A 22992-nucleotide genomic window follows, 5' to 3' on the forward strand; every position below is an offset into this window, starting at 1 on the left:
AATATCAATAATGGTGATGTCCATTAGCTCCCTTGCTTTATATTCTCTCAATTGAACCTTTGGCAGTAATAATTCGCCATTCCACAAAAATACACGGATTAATAACAGGTCCATTGGAACATAACATTGCATTATATGCTGATGACATTCTTCTCATACTTACTTCTCCCGAATCTTCAATTCCAGAAGTGATAGAGCGTATAAACGAATATAGTCTTTATTCTAATTATAAATTAAATATAGACAAGACACAAATTATTAACTTCAACATGGAATTATCTCAAATACAAAATCTAAAAACTAAGATACCATTTTCTGGAACACAGACATATATCAATTATTTAGGAATAAAAATTTATAACAATCTTTATTTATTAAAACAATAATTATCTCAGCCTCCTTGATGATTTGAAAACTCATCTATTGATTTGGCAAAGATTAGAAATTTCATGGCTCGGCAGGTTAAACATATTAAAATCGTACGTTACACCTAGACTAATTTACCTGTTTAGAACAATTCCACTTTCAGTTCCCGTGAAAATTTTAAACCAATTTGAAAAATTGTTTTCTTCATTTGTTTGGTTAAATCAAAAGCCAAGAATATCTCGCTTCATATTAAAAAAAAATCTTTCACAGACCGGACTTAAATTCCCTAACATACGAAATTTGCATGAAATTTGTATGTTCAGTCATTTTTTAGCTTGGGATTTTAAAAGGAAGTTTGATCTCCCGTGGCATAAATATGAATTATGGAAATGTCGTAATTTTGACCAATTTCACTTTTATTGGCTTAACTATAGCAGTATAAAAGATTTAGATACGTCTAATCCAATAATATTAAATATTTTGAAGAATATGTTCACCTTTAAAGAAAATTTTGCTCCTAAAGATTCATGGTCATCTTATACACCTGTAGGTATGCTGCAATTTATCATTAAAGATATTGATCTTAAAATGTGGTACTTACACGGTATTCATAAAATTGAAGACATTTGGTCTCCCTCTAGATTAAATTCCTTTGAAGAATTGCAAACTAAATTTTTACTCCCAAATAATGAATTTTTTTCATATTTAAGAATTGTAAGTTTTATCAAATCTAAGACTTGGCATTTGCCAACTACTCTAGATAGATTTATAGGAAAATACTCTAATAATAACCTAATCTCAAAATTGGGAACTATTTTAGAACAGACATACATTATTGAAAAACCTATTACTATACAGAAATGGGAAACAGATTTTGATATCTCTTATTCGGTAGAAGTTTGGAATTCTGCATGGAATATTTTAAGGAAGACAATCCATTGTATTAATCTACACGAACAATTTTATAAATTATTGCATAGGTGGTACTATGTTCCTACAACTTTACACAAAATGGTCAGCTTAAACTCCAACAAATGCTGGAGATGTAAATCAGAACTCGGTACCGCAGCCCATATCTGGTGGTATTGCGATAGTTTAACTACAATAAAATTTGAAATTACAAACTTATTTAATAAGATGTTTGGACAACAATGGTCTTTAACTCCCCAATCTTTCCTTTTCCATATAGATATTCCAGTTAAAAATAAATTCAATCTAGAACTAGCAATCAATATCTTTGCAGCAGCTAAAATCTGTTTGGCATGGAACTGGAAGTCTGATGCAGTCCCGGCTCAGTCGAATATTTGTGACTAAATAGAGTACCAACATAAAATGGAGAAAAATTTTTTCTATCTACACAATAATATAAAAAAATACGATAAAATTTGGTTACTTTGGCAGGAATTTCTTTCTTCTTCCACAAAATAATTTTTCATCCTTGGCAATTAAGTTATAACCTTAGTTCATCCAATTTTCCTTTCCTTTCTACCCTCTACACTATTTAGCCTGCTCAATCAGGCTATAGACCCATTTGCCGTTCTATGTATGAATGTTAAATTCGATTTGTTATTATGATTTTATAATTATAATCTGGTTATGGAACAATGTATCGGATTTTGGTTGTTTGTTGGAATGTTATATTTGTTGTGATATTACTGTTATAATAATAAAAAATATATAAAAAAAATAAAAAATAAAAAAAAAAGCTACAAGAACCCAAACACAGTGTTTCTCAAACTAGTTTTTAATACTTAAAGTTATAAGTAAATATGAATTCATATGTTAACTATTTTTTCATATTTGATAAAAAACTATGAGAAAAAAGCCTTGTTTATATTTTCTTTTATTTGCCAAACTGCCCCCAGTTATGCACATCTGACCCCCAGCTTGCCACTCTGCCCCTGATATGCCTTATACCTCCTATATGCCAAAGATTCCACTGTGCCCCGATATGCCTTATACTCTTTATATGCCAGTGATATGCAACTGAGCCCCCTGATATACCTTATACCCCCAGATATGTCTTATGCCCCCCTGATATGCCAAATATTGATATGCCTTATACCTCCTATATGCCACTGTGCCCCCTGATATGCCTTATAACTTCCAATATGCCACTCTGCCCCTCAGATATGCCTTATACCTTCCAATATGTCACTCAACCCCCATTTATGCCTTATACCTCCCTACATGCCACTGTGCGCCCTGATATGCCACTGCGCCCCCCATAAATGCCCTACACCACCCTAAAATTCATTATACTCCCTGAATCACCACTTTGCCTCCCCCAGATATGCCATTCTGAAATTCATTGTACCCTCCCATACACCACTCTACCTCCCCCTATACATCACTCTAACTTCCCCAGATATGCCACTCTGCCTCCCTGAAAATCATTATGCCCCCCATACACCACTATAACTCACCCATAAACCACACTCCCTCACCCCCTCCCATACATCACTCTGCCTCCTCTGCCTCCTCCCCCCTCCCATACACCACTCTGCCTCCTCCCCCTTCCCATACACCACTCTGCCTCCCCCCCCATACACCACTCTGCCTCTCTCCCCGACTCCTTGGTGTCTTGTGAACCTCCGTTGCTGACATAGAAGCCCCAGCGGAAGTGAAGGGGAGTAACGGAGGCTGTCTGTGCGCATCGCGTAGACCCCCACCAGCTGACAAAGAGGATGATCCTCTGCAGGAGACCTGGATTCTCCTTTCTGTCAGCCGGTGGGGGTCTGCACGATGCGTACAGCCTCCGTTACTCCCCTTCACTTCCCTCCCCGCGGAAGTGGAGGGGAGAGGCGGAAGTTGTCTGTGGGCATCGCACGGACACTCACTGGCTGACAGTGAGGGGAATCCAGGTCCCCTGCAGCGCTGCATGGGATCTGGATTCTAGTGTTATAATCCGATCTCTGAGGTCGGATTATAGAAGGAGAGGAGTTTTTCAGAGCATTTGCTCTGAAAAAAACCTCTTTTTATAATCAATAAAAATCAATTCGACTAATAGATAATGAAAATTGTTGACAACGATTTTCATTATCGATTATTACCGATTTTATCGATTAGTTGTTGCAGCCCTACACTCATACCTCATCAAAACCAAATAAAGAGATCCTAGTGTATGCCTTACTTGACACTCAGTCAAGTCTGAAATAAGAATCAAACTATCAACAACCTATACCAGGGACTACATACCTGCCAACAGATCATATATACCCACACGGCATGGAATTGGCCACATCTAGAACATCTTGCTGAAGAAATGTGTCCTGAACTTGATTGTGAAGTAGGGTTGTTAATAGGCTATAACTGTCCTCTAGCTTTAATGCTCATGGAGTTCTCAGCGGTAACTAAGACTAGCCATTTGTTTAGAGATCTGTGTTGGGTTGGAGCATTATTGGATATATAGTAGCTCGGACAGTGGCTGTGAGTCATAGGATTATTCATTAGGTGCTTAGTTATTGAGTTGACTAGCTGGTTTTGTTCTGGTTTTGTTCTGCTCAGTCCCAATTCCTCTTGCAATCTACCTACTCTGCTCAAAGTACTTCTTGGCATCTGACATTGGCTTGTTTACTAGACTTAGTCTATCTCTCCTATCTTGACCTAACTTGTTCCCTGTTTTGCACCTCTGCCACCTGTCCTGATCCTGGCTCCTTTACCTGACTTTCGCTTTTGCCTTTGGCCCTTACTTTTCGGACTCCCACAAATACCTGTTGGCCTCCTAGCTCTCCACCCTGTTCTATGCTCCCAGCATGTCCCGACAATGGCTCTTGCTTAGTAAACGCAAAACAAATTGCAGAGTTGAACTGGTTCGCTGGACAAAGTTTCCTAGATCTAAAGAAGACATTAAGGTGGGAAAGAGTGATCGGAGACCTGAGATAAAAATGACACAGGTACATAGGACCAAGACAAAGGAAGAGAGGTCTCTATTTAATCGCCTACAAGGGTTTTCGGATTGGAAGAGGGTAGTGAAAGCCATAGCAAGACTCAAACGTTGTGCAAAGTGTGTAGAAGGTCTGAATGAAAGATCCAGTGAATCAACAATGCTTGAAGAAAGAAAGGATGCTGAACAATTCATAATTCATATATAAGAAGATGTGTTCAGTGATGAAATCAAGTCTCTAAAACAAGGAAAATAAGTTAATTCAAAGCAGTTGAACAAGTTGTACAAACTAAGTCCATTTGTTTATGATCATGATATTCTAAGGGTGGGAGGAATATTGACACAGACAACTCTCCATCCCCACATCAAACACCCAGCCATCCCTCCAAAGTGGCATCACGTATCTTGTGTACTCATAAAGCACTTCCACGAAAGGGTGCATCATCAAAGTCATGGAATGACCATCAAGGAAATCCATTCCAACGCATTTAAATCCTAGGATATAGTAGTGACGTATCATCTCTTATAACAAATAAATAATAATGGTGAGAGCGCTAAGGAGGTTTGGAATTCCTCTTGGAGCTGGTAGTATATTACGATATATGTATAAAAATGGCAGGAATTGAAGCTGTCCTTCATAAGGAGAGCAAGGTCAAATATCTTTTTAATCGCTCGTCCCCATTTATTGCAACACTAGATAGCACTACCAGATTGTCACTGTTTCAAACGTTCAATACCACGGAGGGGTATTGTCTTCAGGTCCTAAAAGGTATTCGCCCCATACCGGGGTTCTGATCTCGTTGCGGGACAGGACGTGTCTGTGTTGTGGCCCGATGTTCTGTGATTGAGGAAGTGATATTACCTACACTGTATGTGTTATTGGAATTGTGCATTACTTGTCCATGTACACATCTAGTCTGTCACCATGTCTATATGTAACTTTGTTCTTATGCTGTATGCTTTGTCTTCGCTGTGTAATAAGGAAGTTTAAAAAAAAAATGTCAGGAATTATATTAAAAATACAATTAAAGTAAAATAAACATAAAAATATATGTGGAAATAAATACAATTGGTTATACATATAAATATCAGATAAAATAACAATAAAACACATGTATGAATTGTTTCCTCTTTTGTTGAAACATAATTTGGTAAATGAACCTGATGCGTTTCGCTGTCTAAATACGGCTTCCTCGGAGGAAATGTAGCTTTGCTTGGAAATGTAGCTGCTGTGGCCTTCTCATAAGTGGATAGTTAAGAGTTACACTGGACTATCCAGACATCCAAGCTTCATGCTTGCATCCAACTACTCCTCTGGCAATCACTAACGTCTGCTATATCTTCTTCACTTACAGGTATGACAATTCCATATTTCATCTGAACCCCTCATCTCCTGCTGTAACCCCTGTTTCCACTTGGTATGACAATCCCATATTTCATCTGAACCCCTCATCTTCTGCTGTAACCCCTGTTTCCACTTGGTATGACAATCCCATATTTCATCTGAGCCCCTCATCTCCTGCTGTAACCCCTGTTTCCACTTTGTATGTCTTTATCTTGTCTGTCTCCATACCCTGCTACTCTCAAAGGGTTAAATTTGGTGTCCTCTAGTCTAGCCTAATTGCAGTTGCAAGCCAAGGTGTAAAACATCTCCCTCCTGTATGCAATCACCTTATCTGACCACTTATGAGGCAACCCTATAAATTCCTAGGCCTCACTTGGAAACAAGCTTGATTGGAAATGTAGCTGCTGTGGCCTCTTCATAAGTGGATAGTTAAGAGTTACACTGGAGTTAAACGGGAGGGAACTACAAACGACACACCGAGTACCATTGCAGAAAGCAGGTAAACCAAATAAGCACTTGCTTGCCTCACCTCCATCCCTACTATGAACCCGTACATGTTACTATGTCCTTTTCCCACAAATCCCATTTGTTATCTGTCTGTATCCGACTCCTTATGTGCTCAGGTGACATTGAATGTAACCCTGGCCCTACTATCCCCACCTGCATCCGTCCCCGCACCTTCTGAACTAACACAAATTACCGCAATCTTAAATCAGTCCAGTGTAACCCAAGCACCCCTTTCTCCTGTGCTCTCTGGAGTGCACGCTCTGTGTGCAACAAACTAACTGCTGTCCATGACCTTTTCATCTCTAACCACCTTAGTCCTCAGACACTACCTCTCCTGCTGCTCTCTCTTATGGTGGCCTTCACTCCCAGACCTGGAGACAAACAGGGAGGTGGTGTTGGTATTCTCCTCTCTCCTCGCTGCACCTTTCAATGTCTACAACCTATTCCCTCTCTCTCTCTTTCTCGTTTTTCGAAGTACACTCTGTCTGCCTTTTCTCCCCGATTGCTCTTCACATTGCAGTGATCTACCGGCCTCCTGGCCCCACCTCACACTTCTTTGATCACTTTGCTGCTTGGCTTTCCCACTTTCTTTCCTCCACCATCCCTACGCTAATCCTAGGGGACTTCAATATACCTACTGATGACCCATCCTCACCTGCTGCTTGCAAACTACTTTCACTCTCCTCCTCCCTCGGACTCTCACAATGGACTAACTCCCTGACGCACTGTGGCGGTCATCAAATCGATCTAGTGTTCTCCCACCTTTGTTCCACATCTCATTTCTCCAACTCTGATCACAGCCTGCTTATATTTCATTTCAACATACCACACACACCCTCGCTACCCAAGAAACCACCCCAAACCTACCGTAACATCCGCAACATCAACACTCCACAGCTTACACTACAGCCACTCCTCTCATGTATATCCTCCTCCTTCTGTCCTGCTACAGCTCAGTATAACCATACACAAGCCTCAGCCCTAGATATGATTGCCCCTGTAATTCACCACTTTTAACACCCTTCTCAGGGCCACAGCACCACCCTTGCCCTCCAACTTCTCTGCCCAAGACCTTACCACCTACTTCAAAAACAAAATTGACACCGTCAGGGATAACATCCTCCCCCGATGACCTTCCGGGTGACGTCAGCAGTGACGGGACATGGAAGGGAATGCACGATCGGGCGATTGGGCATTTAAGAATGTAACAGTTTTCCGGCGTTAGCACGGGAAGCTGTTACATGAGATCGGGCAGCAGAAAGCCAGCGATGCTGGCTTCTGCTGACAGGGTGGAGTCCAGGCTGTTTGACAGCCTGATCTCCCGTGTAGCAGCAGGGATGTGTCCCTGCCACTTCAAGAAAGGCAGGACGTACCTGTGCGTCCATATGTGTTTCTTTAGATGTGGTTTATGGATGTACCGGTACGTCTATAGGGGAAATTCTGGACTGCTGGAAGGTATGCGGATGGAAGAAAGTGGGCCAAAAACTCAAAATAAGCATAGACTAAGAGTTATTGGGTAAATGTTATATGGTTATACAAAATGCAACACTCAGCATGATGTCACAAGAGTGAGCTGACTGGACCAACAAAGATCAGCTCACTCATCAATGTCCCTCCTCCTGTTTCAAGAAATGGCAGACATGATGCGTAAATGAAGACGAAGGCGATGAAACAAAGATTCTTCGTGTTGTGCGTCTTCGTGTACCTTCGTTATCTGCCGCCATATTAGTTTATTCTGTATTTGGTTTGAATAACGAAAACACAACATTCATGTTCGTTTTCATGTTCTCCTGAATACAAATGCACAAATCTCTATTATAAAATTTTGCACTTGTATGACAATACAACTTTAAACAGCTACATAACTGTATATAACCTGGTTTTGTGCAGTGATCCACAGAGGTAATACTCCGTTATCCCACCATTCAGACACGTTTTGTGTTTTCTTATATGTCAGCTTTTGAAGAGTGTCAGGGTTAAACATCAGATTGTGTATTACACCATGATCTTCTATCCAGCGTCCTGTAATATTTAGAAAAATAAATCACTATAAATTATAGAATTTATGACAATGCCATTATAAACAAATTGGCTATTTGGAATGCAAACTAAAGTTATAGAATTTTCAGGATTGATCTACAATTAAGACATTATTTTTTCATAAATATATATTTATTCCCTGTCAAATATTGTATTGATATAGTTTCATCATCAGTTTTATATCATTGTATTACCTTAGAAACCTTATTTGACTGAATGACACATTCAAAGGTATGTTTTTTAAAAATTTAGTCTGGCTGATCTGACATGTATACCTTTAAACAGGCTTTTCATATATTTGCTGACAATGTGTATTGTTTGTATGTATTTATTAGACATATGCAAATGGGCAAAAAAATATTCGGAGACCTTTTTTGGTTAGTTTTTGGCCCATTCATTTTTGGACAGCAAATTCCGTTTCCTGCCCATTAGTTTCGGATGAAAATCGGGGGGCATTTTAGATGCTCACATTTTCTCTCACTCATTCTCTCATACTCTCATTTGCACAAGGTTATCTTAGGGCAAAGTGGCAGAATTTCTGGTGGCTTCCTCTCCCGCAATCATTTAGTCGGGGTTGAGGAGGTCACCGGAAGCTCCTCCATTTTGCTCAAAGTTCACAAGGGTTATCTTAGGACAAAACGATGGAGCTTCCAGTGACATCCTCTACTTTGACCCTTAAAGTTTGCCGGGAGGTCATGTCCGCAGAGATGCAGAAGAAGAAAAGGGAAGAATGAAGAGAGAAATGGGAAAAAGAACAAGAAGACGGAGAACAAAAAGATGTGAAACATGAAAGTGGAGCTGCGAGACACAGAAGCAGTCGGTAAAGAAGGTAGGGAGCCAACAGTGAGAGTGTGGGAATGTGTCACGAACCGGGGAAGCAGGTCTGATAGGAGCCCAGGTGCAGGGGATACGAGGGGCTCTGTCTGTACCCCACGATGCATAATGGCTTGGGGTTGGTACAGACAGGCGCAGGAAATAACTCAAAGACAGAGGATGCGGATTAAGAGTTGTTTTGCATATGATGGTACAATATATATACAAAGAAAGTCTCTTGGCAGGAAGCCCTCTGGTTGGGGCACACACGGCAGGAAGCCCTCTCGTTGGGGCACACACGGCAGGAAGCCCTCTAGCTGGGGCACACACGGCAGGAAGCCCTCTAGCTGGGGCACACACGGCAGGAAGCCCACTTGCAGGGTACTCGACTTGGGAGTTCAGAAAGTGGGGCGCTGGCCGCAACTAAGGAACAAAGCAGGAACAAAGCAGGAACAAAGCAGGAACAAAGCAGGAACAAAGCAGGAACAAAGCAGGAACAAAGCAGGAACCAAACAGGCAGTCCTCTAACTTCAATGTCAAGGCCCAGACTGCAGGGCTGGGCAGGTTTATAAAGGCTGACTTGATCAGGTAAGCAACTGCAGCTGGACCTGATAATTAGTTTGAGTGGTTCTGAATGGCAAGGGCGGCCACTAGTGGCTGAAAACGTAAAATGAGCAATACAAAGTTTAACCAAGTCCATTCAGCGAAGGGTGAACGTTACATACCCCCACCGCAAGGAGCAACCTCCGGATGCTCACAGACCTGTGGTCTCATCATCTTTCTTTGTGTCTGGGTCTTGGTCTCTGTGTCCACCACCAATTCCAGTACTGCAGGTATCCCCGCGGACTCCTTGTATTGGCCTTGACATTCTGTCATGAACCGAGGACACAGGTTGATAAGGAGCCCAGGTGCAGGGGATACGAGGGGCTCTGTCTGTACCCCACGATGCATGATGGCTTGGGGTCGGTACAGACAGGCGTCGGAAATAAACCACAGACAGAAGATCAGGTTCCAGAGTTGTATTGTATATGGTGGTACAACAATATTTACAGAGAAAGTCACTCGACAGGAAGCCCACTTGCGGGGCACACGGCAGGAAGCCCACTTGCGGGGCACACGGCAGGAAGCCCACTTGCGGGGCACACGGCAGGAAGCCCACTTGCGGGGCACACGGCAGGAAGCCCACTTGCGGGGCACACGGCAGGAAGCCCACTTGCGGGGCACACGGCTGGAAGCCCACTTGCGGGGCACACGGCTGGAAGCCCACTTGCGGGGCACACGGCTGGAAGCCCACTTGCGGGGCACACGGCTGGAAGCCCACTTGCGGGGCACACGGCTGGAAGCCCACTTGCGGGGCACACGGCACGACTAGAAGCCCTCTTGCGGGGCACACGACTAGAAGCCCTCTTCCGGGGCACACGGCACGGCTAGAAGCCCTCTTCCAGGGCACACGGCAGGTTGCCCACTTGCACTGCACACGGCAGGTTGCCCACTTGCAGGGCACTCAACCAGGGTAGTCCGCTAGTGGGCAGTCATCCTGGGAGTCGCGATGCAGGGCACTCCTCTTGGGAGTCCACTAGTGGGGCGCTGGCCGCAACTCAGGAACACGGCAGGTTGCCCACTTGCAGGGCACACGGCAGGTTGCCCACTTGCAGGGTACTCTACTTGGGAGTCCACTTAGTGGGGCGCAGGCCGCAACTCAGGAACACGGCAGGTTTCTGGAACACGGCAGGTTTCTGGAACACGGCAGGTTTCTGGAACACGGCAGGTTTCTGGAACACGGCAGGTTTCTGGAACAAGGCAGGTTTCTGGAACAAGGCAGGTTTCTGGAACAAGGCAGGTTTCTGGAACAAGGCAGGTTTCTGGAACAAGGCAGGTTTCTGGAACAAGGCAGGTTTCTGGAACAAGGCAGGAACCAAACAGGTAGTCCTCTGACTTCAATGTCAAGGCCCAGACTGCAGGGCTGGGCAGGTTTATAAAAGCTGACTTGATCAGGTAAGCAACTGCAGCTGGACCTGATAATTAGTTTGAGTGGTTCTGAATGGCAAGGGCGGCCACTAGTGGCTGAAAACGTAAAATGAGCAATACAAAGTTTAACCAAGTCCATTCAGCGAAGGGTGAACGTTACAGAATGAAAGATTTCAAGTGCAATTTCAGAGCTTTTTGCTTTGTTTTCATCTGTTGTATAAGGGGTTTGGCCTCATTTTCGGTGATTTGTACAAATTGACAAAATTCACAAGTCTAGTATTTATTAAGGATCACTATTCTAGACCTGGTCAAGGTAAGCTCCGCAGCTACACTCTAAAGCTGTATGTTCTATATTATGTGTGGCATGCCCCACTTGAGGATGTGCAACATGCTGGGGCGGGCCATTGCCCCTTGCACAGGCTCACTCACAGGGGTAAAGTTCAGTGGAGGTCACATAATACAGCATTATGTAACCCAACAGTAGGAGTGCAGTATCATTGTGTTAGTCTTTCCTGGTTATTTTTTATCTTTGAAACCATTAACCATCTTGGTAGCTCTCTTCTGGACTGTCTCCATAATATCAATATCATTCAGAAAATGAGATCTCCAGCACTGTACACAATACTCTAGGTGAGATCTGACCAGAAATCTGTAAAGTGGCATAACCACCTCCTTCTTCCTACCATTAATAGCTCTTTGTGACACTATATTGCATTGGCTTATTAAGTCCTCAGAAGTACCGTATTTGCTCGATTATAAGACGACCCTGATTATAAGACGACCCCCCAAAATCTAAATATTAATTTAGGAAAAAAACAAAAAGCCTGAATATAAGACTACCCTATAGGAAAAAAAGTTTTACTAGTAAATATTAATTCATGTAAACAATTTTTTCATATTTAATAAAATCTAGGGTTGAGAAAAATATATATTTTTGTATTTCCTTTTATTTGCCAACCTGCCTTCAGTGGCATATAGGGGGTTAAAAGGCATTTCTGGAGGTATATATATATATATATATATATATATATATATATAAAACTACTAACAGCAATCAAACTCCTATCAAGCCAAGGCAGCCAGTACATGCTGGAACCTGGGGATGATAGGAGTTTGAGTACAGCCTCCCTATGCCATGCTACCACCCCCCCTTACACATCCATGCACACACTCATTCACAAACATTTAAATACTCATTCATTCCATTAATCACACATACACACACGCTCAAACCCCCCACCCCCTTACCTGAACTGCAGATCTCCCACTCGCAGACTTCTGCAGGGGCCCGGCTGTGCGAGCAACTTCCCTGGCCCCGCCCCCAGAGGAAGGAGGGGGAGGCAGAATTATGTGACACTCTGCTAGCTTCCTGCTGCTAATAGAAGAGACGCTGCTCGGGACCAAAGCACCGGTAAGCAGCCTGGCCCCAGCAGACATTTTTTTGAGGTCTAATTAGAAGACGACCTCAATTATAAGACGAGGGGTATTTTTCAGAGCATTTGCTCTGAAAAAAACCTTGTCTTATAATCGAGCAAATACGGTAATTACTCCCAACTCGTCTCTTCTGTTGTTGCTGACAGAACAGTGGCCAAATGCTATAATTTAATTTTTGATCTTTACATCCTGTTTTACATTTATAAACATTAAACTGCAGCTGCCACATTTCTGACCATTCTTGTAATTTCTAATTTCCATATGGCTTGTTCTACTTGATTGATCTAATTGATCTAATTTCCTTATTGATCTAATTTCATTAAACATATTACTTAGTTGTGGTGAGAGTTGTTTAATCAGTTTTTTTTTTAAATATTGCTGCATACTGTTTAACTTGACTCTCAGATTTTTCATAATCTACATTCTAATACATATTTTCTAGTTTGTTCTCGATCTTGACCTCGGACAAGTTTGAATAAAATTCACCGAATGCCCTCCTTATCTCTTCTGGACTATATAAATGATCATTCCCATCTATAATTTTATATATTCTAGCTTTTACATTTTGTTTTTTTAATTGATTAGTAAGCATTTTATCTGCTCTATTTCCGACATAATAACATTTCTGTTTCATCTTAATTAAGTTATTATTAGCTTTACTAATGAGGTGTTATTATTACATTACATTACATTACATTTATTTATAAAGCACCGGCAGATTCCGCAGCGCTGTTAGTCAGTAGAACAATTTCACATACAAAAACACATACAACAAACTGGTGCAAAGTAGAGGAGGGCCCTGCTCTTGCGAGCTTACAATCTAGTTGCAGGTTGAGGGGGAAGTGAGACAATAGGAGAGGACTGCTTGGATGGGGATGAGTTGATCTGGTTCCAATGATGTGTTGAAGCTGTTGATTGTTCAGATGGCTTGATTATGATGGTTGGGAGTACTGGGAAGGTATGTTGTACGCTTCCCTGAACAGGTGGGTTTTCAGAGAGCTTTTGAAATTTGCGTATGAGGCAGAAAGTCTGAACGGAACGGGGAAGGAAATTCCACAGGAGAGGTGTGGGTGAAATCCTGCTTTCTGCAGTGGTACTTGGTATGTCGTTTCACTCCAGTTTAACTCCAGTGGAACTCTTAACTGCCCGCTTATGAAGAGTCCACGTGGGGTAAACTACGTTTCCAATCAAGCTTGTTTCCAAGTGAGGCCTAGGAATTTATAGGGCTGCCTCACAAGTGGTCAGATAAGGATTGCATACAGGAGGCATATGTTTCACACCTTGGCTAACAAATGCAATGGAGCTACACTAGAGGGCACCAAATTTAACCCTTTAAGAGCAGCAGGGAATGGAGACATGCAGGATAAAGACATCCCGGGTGGAAAACAGGGGTAACAGCAGGAAATGAGGGGTTCAGGTAAAAAGTGTGATAGTCATACCAGGTGGAAAAAAGGGGTAACAGCAGGAAATAGGGGGTTCAGGTGAAAGGTGTGATAGTCATACCTGTAAGAGAAGGAGATATGGCAGACATTAGTAATTGCCAGAGGAGTACTTGGATGAAAGCATGAAGACCAGGGATGGATGTCTGGATAGTCCAGTGTAACTCTTAACTGCCCACTTATGAAGAGTCCACTTGGGGTAAGGCCACAACAGCTACTTTTCCAAGCAATTCTTCAATTTCTTTTTTAATTTGGATCATTCTAGAGATAAAAATATCGTCCGGGAACTCACTACATTTTCTTTTTAGGTTGCTCAATGAAATATATGTCAGATAGCTATTTCCTTCCTTTTATTCTGTTTGGGCCTCTTTCTTAATTAGCATCACGCATTCATATGCTCCCCTACAATTCCCAAAGTAGTGTCTTCAGTCAGATTTTCTTGGAAAAATTGTTCAGTCATCTGAGACAGAGCTTCAATAATATCTTAGTATCCCTAAACTTTAGTTAAGATTAAATCTATCCTAGAAAATTATTTATGTCAACATGAGAAAAACGTCTCATCTTTATCTAACGGTCTTATGGTTCTCCATATGTCGTATAACTCATATTTTCCCAATGTTTCTCGAAATGCTCTTGAGAGGGCATTCTGACCACAGCTGCTAGATAGTTCCCTACTAGTTCTGTCCCCTTCATGATCAATAACGCAATTAAAATCTCCCAGGCATAGGAAAGTTCCCTGAATATATTTCTGAATCTTTTGTAATGTACCATTTAAAAATGTATTTGGAGCACATATGTTTAATATTGAAAATAATTAAACCAGTGTTCCCTCTAAACTGTGCATTTGTGCGCGCGCATATAGCTTTCAGAGGGAGCGCACACAAACCAAAATTGTGCGCACAACCAGTAGCATACCGAAGGGGGGGATGGTCCGCTACTGGTTGTGCGCACGGCACCCCTCCAGAGACGGACAGTAATGTCCGCCGGTAGAGGAGCAAGCTCGGTTGGGGAGATCAAGGATCTCCCTCTAACCGTCTAAAAAAAAATCATCTGTTAATGCAGACCTCCGATCCTGCTCCCTTGCGATGCGCGCGGCAACTGATGCTGTGCATCGGGATTTGATGTAATATCCAGGCGCACAGCACTGAAGCCACGCCCGCCGCCTCCACTGCACTGGAAGGAGAAGACACAGAAGAGGAAGAACGAAGAGGAGCAAAAGTGACAGTGACAGAGAAAAGGTAGGAAAACATTATGTGAGAGTGAATTAGTAAGTGTGTGAGAGTGATGGGTGTTATGCTGTAGTTTAAACCAAATGTTTGTGAATGAGTGTGTGTGTGTGGGGGGGATAGCATGGATGTGTAAGCGTGTGTGGGGGGATAGCATGGCATAGGGAGGCTGTAATCATATTCCTATCATGCTCAGGTTCCAACATGTACTGGCTGCTGAGCATGATAGGAGTGGGATTGCTGTTAGCAATTATATATATTTTTTGTTCAATTTTATTTATTAAAAGTAAGTAACACACCAAAATTGGACCAAAAAATTCGATAACAATATTAATATATATATATATGATTGCTAACAGCAATCCCACTCCTATCATGCCCAAGCAACCAGGTACATGCTAGAGCCTGGGCATGATAGGAGTGTGATTGCTGTTAATCATATATATGATTATATATATATATATATATCTATATATATATATATATATAGACAAAAAAATCAATAACAATATGTATATATATATATATATATATTGTTATTGATTTTTTTGTGTAATTTTGGTGTGTTACTTTTAATAGAAAAAAAAATTGTTTTTGTTTTTAAAGGTGTGTGGGGGGGTCATTTTCGGTTTCAGTCAAGTGAATGCAAAATTTTCAGGTCCAGAATTTTCATTTCGGTGCATATATATATATATATATATATATATATATATATATATATATATAGTATATATGTATGTAGTGATAGGTGTTATGCTGTACCACCGTCATTGCGTGCCTCAGTATATAGTGATAGATGTTCTGCTGTACCACTGTCAGTGTTTGCCTCAGTATATAATGATAGTAGTTATGCTGTACCACGGTCAATGTTTGCCTCAGTATAAAGTGATAGCAGTTATGCTGTACCACTGTCAATGTTTGCCTTACTATATAATGTTAGCAGTTATGCTGTACCACCGTCAATGTTTGCCTCAGTATATAATGCAGCAGTTATGCTGTAACACCGTCAATGTCTGCCTCAGTATATAGTGATAGGTGTTATGTTGTACCACCATCAATGTCTGCCTTAGTAAATAATGATAACAGGTATGCTGTACCCCTGTCAATGTTTGCCTAACGATAGAAGCTATGCAGTTTTAAAGTGTGTGTGTCCCACGTACAGGATCCGCCCCAGGTGCCAAATACTCTAGGTACGCCCCTGCGGACAACAGTTTTTCCCATTTTTTTTTTATCCTTTATGCGGCCTGGAGCCTAATTTACTTGTGCAGTGAGAATTGCACCTTTAAAATAACATTACAGTAAGTAATACTGTTGTGTAACTAATACTACATTATCACACTATAATGTAGTGTTATTAACCATGAGCGAGCTGTACCAAAAATATAGAATAACAATTTAAATGTAACATTTGGCTCTGGGAAAATTTTTGCACAAGAGAAATTTTCTGCGCACACCACCTAAGAAAAATTAGAGGGAACATTGACTTTGACCCATATTATTAGAGGTTTTATTAGTCTGGGCAGCATGTAGAGGTCTACGCGATTTGCGGAGACAACTTCCGCTGCAGCGGAAGTTGTCTACGCGAATCGCATAGAGCTCTACACGCTGCCTGGACTAAGCACCGGGGACACAGATGCAGGGGGCCTGGATCCTTCCCCTCAACTTACCGGTGCTTCTGAGTCCCCGGTGCTTAGTCCGGGCAGCGTGTAGAGCTCTACGCGATTCGCGTAGACAACTTCCGCTGCAGCGGAACTTGTCTACATGAATCGCGTAGAGCTCTACATGCTGCCCGGACTAAGCACCGGGGACTCAGATGACCTGGGGACCTGGATCCTCCTGTGTTATGCCTCCCCCCAATTTACCGGTGCTTCTGAGTCCCCGGTGCATAGTCCGGGCAGCATGTAGGCAATTCTGAATGCAGAGTGGCAAGCCTGGGGGCAGATGTGCATAACTGGGGGGGCAGGTTGTATATAAATATATGGCATATAGAGGGTTTAAAGGCGTATCATGGGGCACAGTGGCATTTAGGGTGTATAAGGCATTTCTGGGGCAGAGTGACAAGCCTGGGGGCCAGATGTGCATAACTGGGGAGGCAGGTTGTAAAAAAAGGAAATAAAAACAAAATATTTTTCTCAATCATAGATTTTATTAACAAACAATTGTTCACATAGTTTACATGAATTAACATTTACTGGTAAAACTTTTTTCCTATAGGGTCGTCTTATATTCAGGCTTTTCCTTTTTTTCCTAAATTAATATTCAGATTTTGGGGGGTCGTCTTATAATTAAATAATCATACAAAGAATAGCGCTTCTGGGGGAAATTAAGACCCTGTACATTCAACATAATGAACTTAATCAACTCCTTCATTTTCCATAAAAATATTACTACTTGTGATAGTCGAGCTCCTCTGAATTTGAAACACCCTGACACACCCACTCATACAAAACTTATACAGTAGATTTTATGGAATCCTTTATGTCACGTTCTGCCCAGGCTACGGAGCTGCATATCTGTCTTGTTTCAGTTTCCCTGTTTTGCTTTGATCCATTCCTGGATTTCCTTTTGCTTTGTTCTGATCTTCCATTCCTTGCTTCTGCTTCAGCTCTTTGCTTCAGCTCTGTTTCCTTTATAAGGTGTGCCCCACCTATGTGTTCTGTTTGTCTCAGTCTTCAGTCTAAAGGTATGTCTCAGTGCTATGTGTTTGGTTTACATGTTTGGTTTGTTTCGTACCACTGTCAGCAGGGATTAGCGTTAGGACCCACCGTCAATGGAGTACTTTGGCGTAGTGGTGGGCTAAGCATACTGTGGCCATATCATGTGACGGAATCTCCAATTGTTATCAATCAGTCTTAGGCTAGTTTCTGTGTTCATGTCTGTGTGTCTCTTATGTACCTTTGCCCTTCTTCCTTGAATCATCTGAGGATTCCGGTTCCTCTCTCCTCTCCCCATGTCCCAGTTAATATGTCCTATCCTTGCTTAAAGGAAGAAGCGTCCGAGGGTTCCGGCTCCTCACTCCTTCCCCTGTGTTCCTTGCCTTGTTCCCTGTCCTTTGTTGTGCCCTGTATCATGTATATCTTGTCTAGTAATGTTTATTCCTTGTCTGGTTCACTGTAGTGCCCTGTAACATGTATGTCTTGTCTGGTTATGTTTCGTGCCTGGTCTCCCTGTCCCTTGCTTGTTATGTTTCTGCTATACCCTTTGCTTAGCTTTCATACTCCCTGCCTGCAGCATCCTGCACGTATTCTAGTGATATGTTTCATGCCTGCTCCAGGGTGCCTACAGGATTTCGCTTTGTTCTGGACTACATCCGCTGCCATATCAGGGCGCTGGTGTTTGGCTGCACAACCCTAGGTGCTCATCACCTGGGTGAGTGTGGTCACCCTGCAACCAGGCCCTGTCCAACTCCACTACTGCATTGTGACTCCTGCACACAATCTTTGGGCGCGCTGGGTCCTTTCAGTCATCTGTTTGGACCCAGTCCGTGACACTTTATACTATGTATATTCCGGAGAGAAACCCATTGAATCTCCGAAATCATAGTACTGTCACATCAAAATGGGGAACTATGCAAGACAAGTATATTACAAAGAAAGGAGTAAAGGAAAAAAATGAAAAGTGTAAAAATAATCAGGTAGATAATTCATCAGTTAACAGATTCAAAGTTCCATATCCTCTAAGTGGTCGTTGTCATTAATTCAATGACTAACGAATATTTCATTTTAACAAAGTAGCATCTTCAATATATATTAATCATTAATAAACAATAATAAAATATACTCAAACTCATGCTTTTCCACAGTAACTAATACACCATAACCATATACAATTTAAACCTGATAAGTTTAAAAAAAGAAAAGAAAAGAGAAAAGTGTAATAAATTCTTTGCCAAATTAACAAAATCAAGTGTTACAGTGATCCAACAATTTTGTAAATTCGTTAACTTCATTATAATCAATCATTCCATATATAACTATTAATATAATACCAAAAATAAGAAGTGTTCATGTGGACATCAAGTAAACATTGCCATAATTCATATAGTGAGTATATTTAATCAATAAAAAAACTAAAAAAATGTGTAGTGTATTCTCTACCAAATAAACAAGAAATCAAGTGTTACAGTGATCCATCAATTTCATAAATTAATTAATTTTGTTATAATCATAATCATTCTTTATATAACTATTAATATAGTACCAAAAGTAAGAAATGTTCATGTGGAGTAAACTAGTAAACATTACCACGTTACCATCATTCATATAGTGGGTATATTTAATAAAAAAAGATTTCCTACTCCATCAAAAAAAATGGGCTACCCTATGTTTTTCGTCGTTCAGCTGGATTATTGTTTAACCATTGCCTTGCTTTTTTCACAGAAGTCAGGTTGAATGTATGTTTTCCAACCCTAATGATCAATTTGACTGGAAAACCCCACATATACCGTATTGGCTCGGATATAGGCCGCCCCCATATATAGGCCGCACCCTAAAAGTTGGGTGCTTTTTTAAAGAAAAAGTTTTTTTTTAAAAAAAGCACCAAAAAAACATGCTGCCACTCTGCCCCCCCCGAGATATGCTGCCACTCCCCCCCCGAGATATGCTGCCACTATCCTCCCCCCCGAGATATGCTGCCACTGTCCCCCTCCCCACCCCGAGAGATATGCTGCCACTGTCCTCCTCCCCCGAGAGATCTGCTGCGACTGTCCTCCTCCTCCCCCCCGAGATATGCTGCCACTGTCCTCCTCCTCCCCCCGAGATATGCTGCCACTGTCCTCCCCCCCGAGATATGCCGCCACTGTCCTCCTCCCCCCACCGAGATATGCTGCCACTGTCCTCCTCCCCCCACCGAGATATGCTGCCACTGTCCTCCTCCTCCCCCGAGATATGCTGCCACTGTCCTCCCCACCCCCCGAGATATGCTGCCACTGTCCTCCCCCCCCCGAGATATGCTGCCACTCTGGCCCCCCCGACTTACCAGAGCAGACTCCCGGGTGTCTTGCGGGGCTGGCGAGGGACATCTACGCAATACGCGCTGAGTGCCGGCACCGGAAGTTGTATACGCGTATTGCGTAGATGTCCCCGCCGGCCCCGCAAGACACCCGGGAGTCTGCTCTGGTAAGTCTTGGGGGCAGAGGTAAAACGCATCGTGCGGACGGTCACCGGCTGCGGCGATGTGGGTAAACAACCTCCGCTGTCGGGACATCTGCACGATGTGCTTTAACAATCTCCCTTGCCGGGACTCCCCCCTAGGGAATTCCCGGCAAGGGAGATTGTTAAAGCACATCGTGCAGACGTGCCGGCAGCGGAGGCTGTTTACCCGCATCGCCGCAGCCGGTGACCGTCCACACGATGCGCTTAGACAACCTCCCATGCCGGCACCCCCCCCTGTGGAAAGTGCTGGCAGGGGAGGCTGTCTGAGCGTATCGGAGAGTAGGATACAGGTCCCCTGCATCGCTGCGGGGGATCTGTATCCTAACCCCACTGCCTGCCCGGCGCCCCGGGACTGCATGTCCCGGGCGTCGGGCGCTAGACCCCGAATATAGGCCGCACCCCCACTTTAAAGACTTAAAGTGGGGGGGAAAAGTGCGGCCTATATTCGAGCCAATACGGTAATTAATATTTTGGTCCCTTAATACTTTGGTCACTTCTTTATATTGCCTACTCTTCTGTCTAGTGTCTAATAGTATCTTAAAAAATAATAGATGTTTAAACTTATCTACTTTAGGGACATAATCACCAAAAGCCTTTAAAACTTTTTGACTCATAAAGAAAGTGGAAAAACATTATGTCTCTTGGTTTCAATTGTTCTATATTTTTCAGCTTTACAGTTCTCTACACCCGTTCTGATATTAATACAGATGAATCGGGAAGACAATCTCTCAGCCCTGGTGCGCAAACATCCCAGCTGATAACTAAGGAATATCTACAGCAATGCATGGAAACCCAGCTCTGCTCATTTAAAGAAGAACTTATGTAATTACATAGTGAATGGAAAGAAGAATTTAGAAGAGTAGGTGAACGCGCTAAATTAAATGGGCAAAAAAATGAATATTTAGAATTTGAGATAAGAGAAGAACTCAGTCAGAAGGATAATAAAATAACGATCCTAGAACAAAAATGGTCGACACTGAAGATGGAATACGCAGATAAAAATCTAAGAATTTGCAGCATATCTGAGGAAATAAAACAAGATTCTATTAGAAAATTTCTAATGGACTTATTTAAGGACATGGGCATCCTAGTTGAAAGAGAAGATGTCATAGAATCATTCAACGCATCCATTGATTCACTCCATCCAGACATCGATGCCGGCAGGATCTATAACCCCAAGAGCATAGCAGATCAGTTTGCTGTTTTTTACGAATCCCTTTATAAATTGAAGCCCCATCTGCATACTCCACAACCAAAGGACTCTGCGATTCCCACCTTTCTTAGGTCTCATACCCAAACTGTCAGAAGACCACTGGGAAGAGCTAACTAAGCCTCCCACAGTTGAAGAGGTGGCTTTGACTATAACTGCTTTCAAACCTCACAAAGCATCAGGTCTGGCCGGTTTTCCTAATTCATATTATCAGAAATATAAACATATTTTGGCTACTCATCTCTGCAACCCCTTCACACATTTAATGGATACCTCGCTGCCCCCTCGGAGATGGCGGAGGCACATGTAACTACAGTACCCAAACCAGAAAATACGCCAACTTTTGAATACAGATACTAAATTAATGATTTTGACGGACCGTCTTAATTTTTTTTTACCAGGATTAATTCAAAATGATCAAATTGGCTTTATCAAGGGGCGTCAACCCTCAGACAATACACGTCAGATCACAAACGTCATTCACCTAGCGAGTTCTCAACAGCGGCCATGCCTCCTCCTCTCCTTAGATGTAGAGAAAGCTTTCGACCGGCTATTGGGGTTTTCTAATGGCCACCCTATGAAAATTCCACTTTGTCAAGACCATTTGATATTTCTAACGGCACGAGGCAGGGATGCCCTCTCTCTCCACTATTGTTTGCGTTAGCAATGGAACCCCTTGCGATTGCAGTACGGTCAAAGGTGGATATCAAGGGCTTTGTGTCTCACTCGTACGAAACGACGATCACTTTATACGCAGATGATGTTCTGCTAACTATTACAGATCCTGTGACATCTATACCAGCCTTATATTCACTTCTCGAGGACTTTAACAGTATCTCGTACTACAAGATCAATTGTGGTAAAACACAAGCACTTACCGTATTTGCTCGATTATAAGTCAAGGTTTTTTTCAGAGCAAATGCTCTGAAAAATACCTCTCGTCTTATAATCAGACCTCGTCTTATAAACAGATCCTCCTGTCTCCTCCCCACCCCGCCGCCCCACTTACTGGTGCTTCTGAGTCCCCGGTGTGCAGCCGGGGCAGTGTGTAGATGTCTACATCATTCGCGTAGACAACTTACGCTGCAGCGGAAGGAGGTGTGGCTAGCAGCGGGGGTTGTCTGCGTCCATCGCGCAGACCTTCCCCGGCTGTCAGAGTTCTCTCTGACAGTCGGGGAAGGTCTGCATGATGGACGCAGACAACCCCCGCTGCTAGCCACACCTCCTTCCAGCTGCAGCGTAAGTAGACATCTACACGCTGCCCCGGCTACATGACAGGGGAATCAGAAGCACCGGTAAGTTTGGGGGGGGGCAGGTGAGTGATAAATGGGGGGCATAAGGCATTTCTGGAGGCAGAGTGCTCGGTGAAATGCCTTTTAACCCCCTTAATGCCACTCTGCCCCCAGAAATGCCTTTTTAACGCTCTATACGCCACTCTGCCTCCTGAAATGCCTTAAACCTCCCTATATGCCACTCTGCCCCATAATATGCCTTTTAACCCCCTTAATGCCAGAGTGGCATATAGGGGTATAAGGCATATCATGGGGGCACAGTGGCATATATGGTTAAATGGCATATCATGGGGCACAGTGGCATATAGGGGGT

At 42.6% G+C, this 22992-nt stretch overlaps 1 protein-coding gene across 1 annotated transcript in view; it reads right to left on the bottom strand.

Moving 5' to 3' along the window:
• Nucleotides 1-22992, bottom strand: part of LOC128502339 (ectonucleotide pyrophosphatase/phosphodiesterase family member 7-like) — a 90502-nt gene that overhangs the window by 57998 nt on the left and 9512 nt on the right. The window contains exon 2 of the mRNA XM_053472113.1: nucleotides 7981-8126. Coding sequence (XP_053328088.1) covers nucleotides 7981-8126 — 146 coding nt within the window. The remainder of the gene's footprint in view (nucleotides 1-7980; nucleotides 8127-22992) is intronic.

The sequence above is a fragment of the Spea bombifrons genome, chromosome 7 (genome assembly GCF_027358695.1).
Source record: "Spea bombifrons isolate aSpeBom1 chromosome 7, aSpeBom1.2.pri, whole genome shotgun sequence".
Lineage (NCBI taxonomy): Eukaryota > Metazoa > Chordata > Amphibia > Anura > Pelobatidae > Spea > Spea bombifrons.